The sequence below is a fragment of the Austrofundulus limnaeus genome, unplaced genomic scaffold (genome assembly GCF_001266775.1).
Source record: "Austrofundulus limnaeus strain Quisiro unplaced genomic scaffold, Austrofundulus_limnaeus-1.0 Scaffold70, whole genome shotgun sequence".
Classification (NCBI taxonomy): Eukaryota; Metazoa; Chordata; class Actinopteri; order Cyprinodontiformes; family Rivulidae; genus Austrofundulus; species Austrofundulus limnaeus.
This window is the reverse complement of record NW_013952472.1, coordinates 1,666,561-1,671,403: the sequence shown is the minus strand read 5'-3', so window position 1 is coordinate 1,671,403 and position 4,843 is coordinate 1,666,561. Positions and strand designations below refer to the sequence as shown.

Here is a 4,843-nt window from a genome sequence, read left to right as displayed (position 1 = left end):
ATCTATACATGTATATTTGGACATGATTAATATTTATACATGTATATTTGTACATGATTAATATCTATACATGTATATTTGGACATGATTAATATTTATACATGTATATTTGTACATGATTAATATCTATACATGTATATTTGTACATGATTAATATTTATACATGTATATTTGTATATGATTTATATCTATACATGTATATTTGTACATGATTAATATTTATACATGTATGTTTATACATGATTAATATTTATACATGTATATTTATACATGATTAATATCTATACATGTATATTTGTACATGATTAATATTTATACATGTATGTTTATACATGATTAATATTTATACATGTATATTTATACATGTATATTTATGCATGTGTATTTATACATGTATGTTATTTATACATGATTAATATTTATACATGTATATTTATATGTTGTTGGCTCGTAGATAATAAAATATCATGATTGTGTGCACATTCACAATAAAAACTTGCTCTGATGGAGCAATGCTGTAATCTTCAGAATGAACGCAGCATTCATCCACAGTCAACACATGGTAATGGCAGAATCACTCATGCTCTGTAATGGTTACAACCTCACCGCTCTCCCAGATTGTATTGCTTGTCTSTCTGTGTCCTACCACAAAACGAAACAAAACAAAACGTCTGATTGTCTGAAGCTAAAACAAGCAAACCTGTAAATAAAATGGTGCGTTCAAGTCCAGATGTCAAAGTTCGACCACTCAAAAGTAGCTGAATAGTTCATGGTTTACTCATGAATCGAAGAAACCAAATAAAACAGAACAAGTTTCTGAAAATTAATCAGATCTTTAAACTTCTGATATAACCTTTTCATATGTATTTAGGTAGCGCAGATGGGGTAATTTTAATTTCTAGGTTTATTATTTTGGCACACCGAAACGGATGTGTTTTCAAATGTACGATTTTTAAAAAATTGACTTGAACGCAGCATTACGTCAGCACCTGACCGGCCCACGGCGGCAGTCATTTTGTTTTAGTCGGCGCGGCTTCGAGAATCAACGCTYTGGGACGTCGTCTGTATTTCTAAAACGTAAAATTTTATTATTCAGTTGAAGTTTAGTAGATGGAGTTGTATTTGAAGTGTATGTCCTGAGTGTGTTGCATTTTATTGCGTTACACCAMGGAGGTGAATACCGCAGTCATTTCTTCGCAAACAGCCATCTTACTGTAACCAGAAAGTCTCGGCCTGTAGCATTATGCTAAACTAGCTGCTAACTCCTGTAAAGTATCCACACCCCTTTGGTTTGTTTGATTGTGTTTTTAAGGTTCAGATTCGTCAGATAGCTGAWGTATTATTTTCCAGTCGGTATAGGTTTGTATTTTTGTACATTTTTCACCACTGGGAATCACTAGTACTTTTTGTTCCAGCTAGCTGTGAAGCTACAGTAAGTATGTGATTGTTTTCTTCATGGCCTTTGTTTTAAACAAATAATCTCCATTCAGGATCAGATACTGTCGGAAACAGGAAGTTTATTATTTTGAATAGCTGCTTCCTTTGTTTCTATCAGTTTTTAATAATTTTAGAGGGGATCATTTTTAGGCCTCAGTATTTTTATTATTTGGATTCACAGATTTAAGGATCCTAAAACAACCAACATGAAAACTGGAGTGTTTCCAGTCAGTCTTCACTATAACAACCATAAAGTGTCTGTGTTTAAGAACCAGCCTAAACCTGGACCTCCAAACATTTTATTTGGGATCAGATAGGATAGGTACAATATATGAATAATATATTTAGCAAAGTAAAAGAGTTTGTTGCATAGGTCTGTTGTATACAGATGTACTTGCTAAGTGATGGTTTAGCTGGTTTGGCTCCACATCAACAATCATGATCTGTATTTATGAGACATGAGTTGATCAACAATTATTCTGCAGCCATGTTTTATGAATTTTTGGATACATTTTCTCCAGACTGTAAGGCCAGTTATGGGCAGAAATTGGAGGTTTGTGGCTTGAAAACATACAGATACAGACTTCCAGTGACAGCCCAGTACAGAACATAACTGGACTGTGAGGCTGCACAACATGCATATAGAGATATTTTCAGATAAAATGAAAATTGAGAAAATGAATGTCTGGTTTTTAACATGTTGAAATGGTATGTTCGTCTGTGTATTAACCCATTTTCAGTCTCCGGGGAGTGTTTTTCATTGATCTGTAGGTTTAAAACCACGCTCCCTGYCTTCTCTGGGAACCCCTGGACATGGATAGTTTGTCCATATGAGAAGGCTTTGGCAGAAGATTTTTTTTTTACTCTTCAGCATTGTTAAACAACAGCTGAAAACCACTAGAAGCCCAGATACCCTGCCCCGTTTTTCCCTCACTGCCAGCTAACACCCAAACGTCACCAAGTCCTTGAAGAAGATGAAGATTTTTTTCTCACCCTTTGGCTCTTCAGTTTAAGCTTTTTTATTTTTTTCTTGTCTGGCTGATTATCTTTCCCAGTTAATTAGTTTTATTATTCATATCAGTTAATTAAAAAAAAAAACAAGAACAAAGGACTATTGCATCCAATATGGGTATTATAGCAGTCCACCGGAGATAAAGATGTCTCAGAGGGTCTCTGAAAAAGACCACTTTCTTTGGGCGACCCACCCCACTTTTCCTCTTGTCTCATGGATGAAGTGTTCCTTCAGGACTCCATACTCTCGAGGAGAAACCCCACCAGCTGTGAGGGAGACACCTTCTTATCCACCTCAGGTAAACACTACAGACACTGTCAAAACACCTGRCTGCTTCATTTTTCCTTTCACAATGACCAACCCTTGAAAAGGCCTGTGACGTCAAATTTTTGCAATAAATATGAATGCATTTTTGGAAAGACAACGTCGATAACATATTGCAAAAATAATTTTACTCTGCTGAGAYGAAAAGTTGTTGAGATATTTGCCTGTGAAGTAACAGGAAGTGATGTCAAAAGGAATTGTCTGCATGTAAACACAGCGTTGCTACAAGGCTAACAACACAGACTGAGGAGAAAAATCTGATGTTTCTGTAGAATATTTTGAGTCACTAACAAAGAGATGACGAGTCAGAGTTCAAATTGTATTGTTACAATAAAATAAAAGAAAAAAGTTTAATTTCTTAAAAAATTCCCCTTTGATGTTTCCTGTTTCACTTTGGCTGAGCCAAAGAAAATCTGCCACATTTGTGACAAAATGGGTAAAATTGTATTATGGCAAGTTTCTTAAATATAAAGATGTTTGTTTTGACTTTTTGTGTTTGAGTGAGATGCATGTCACAGACACTTTAAAGGGGCTTATCTTGCAAAATCCACTTCTTTAGCTGTTAATAGTATTCTGTTGTGAACTTGGAGTCTCTGCAGAAAAGCTGAATTCAGTGTCTCCTGGTGCTGCAAAGATATCTTTATATTCTGTTTGGCTCAGATTTTTCATCCTGTTCAGTTTTCTTTATTTTCTGTGATGTTTTCTGAGTCTGTTACGTCAAATAATCTGTGACAGAACTGCCAAATAAGGTCTGGACTTACCAACTACAATTATGTCGTCTTCATTCTCCTCTGGCTCTTAGACTCTTTGTAGTTCCATTTTATAAAGGCCCAAATGAATGATTTAAATGKGAAAAAGAAGGATTTAAACARGATATGTYTACTGTAAAATGTTCCTGATTCTTTGGTTCTACTCATGCAGTCACTAAAGAACTGTTCATTAATGAAATACGTGTGTCTGATATGTCTTCAGGGTGAGTCCTGTTGTCCCTGAAGACGACCAGCTGACAGGTCACTTCCATCATTTAATCCACAACCAGCTATGACCGACCATGGAGATGACTGCTACTTCTATTACTACTCTACCTGCTCTAAGGTCAGCGTTTGAGTCACACGCAGCTCTGAACACACACACATACTGTATTCATTTTGAACCCATACACTGATTGTGCTTCCTGTATGATCCAACCTGACAGGGTGACAGCTGTCCATTCAGACACTGTGAGGCAGCCAGGGGCAATGAGACCGTCTGYAACCTCTGGCAGGAGGGATGCTGCTTCCGCTCAGTCTGCAAGTTTCGCCACATGGAGATCACAGTAAGTCAGAGTCAAACACTGCTGTTAATTAAAAATATATCACAAACCAGGGTGGGCACAATGTACCCTCAAAACCATATAATACCTCAAGAAAATAGGCTATAATAGGAATGCACGATATAAACGATATAMGGTAGAAACGATATAAATTTGTCCTATGATAGAGATCTGTAGTCTACTGGCCAACCGCACAATTCTTTTTGATGATGTAACCGGCTGGAGTCAAAACAGAGGAAGCRTGRCTGAGAGYGCAAAWGAAGAGGGGAAAAAACTTAACCGGACCTGGTTCTGGTGTGTGAAAATGAGCGCCGAACTGTTTACATGTTTATGTGACGGCGCGCCCTCCGGTCGGATGCCGACCGACCACACTGCCTGTAGCTAGAGGAGCGGACGCCGCGGCATGTGTGAAGGGCTCGACACACGGGAGGTGACGTCGCTCGTTCTCCATTCATTTCCACGCAGCGAGGCGACTGTCAGTGCAGGTGAAGTCAGTGCTCAGGTGGGACGCACAAAAMTCAGTCTGGACCTCGTTTCTCCTGCGGTCATAGCACGACCCACGGCCAAATGCGCGCGCACTCCAAAGCGCGACTATAATGATTGTCACCCCGCTGGAGCGCGCACAGATTAAACAGGTGGAGTGCAGAAAAAACAATCTGCAAAGTGTGTAGAAAGGAATAAATACAAATTGTTTTACCACCTTAAAACGAAGCAGGTGATTCCAAACACTACATCCAGTTAAAGTTATTGTGTGTGTG

General features: G+C 37.9%; 1 protein-coding gene across 6 annotated transcripts in view; it reads left to right on the top strand.

Moving 5' to 3' along the window:
- The first annotated feature begins 1,008 nt into the window (after positions 1-1,008).
- Positions 1,009-4,843, top strand: part of zc3h11a (zinc finger CCCH-type containing 11A) — a 16,159-nt gene continuing 12,324 nt past the window's right edge. For 3 of the 6 annotated variants that reach the window (XM_014010578.1, XM_014010577.1, XM_014010580.1), the window contains exons 1-3: positions 1,009-2,747; positions 3,746-3,868; positions 3,969-4,088. In XM_014010578.1, coding sequence (XP_013866032.1) covers positions 3,815-3,868; positions 3,969-4,088 — 174 coding nt within the window. In that variant the 5' untranslated portion in view covers positions 1,009-2,747; positions 3,746-3,814. The remainder of the gene's footprint in view (positions 2,748-3,745; positions 3,869-3,968; positions 4,089-4,843) is intronic. The other 3 variants (XM_014010575.1, XM_014010576.1, XM_014010579.1) reach the window with 3 other exon arrangements.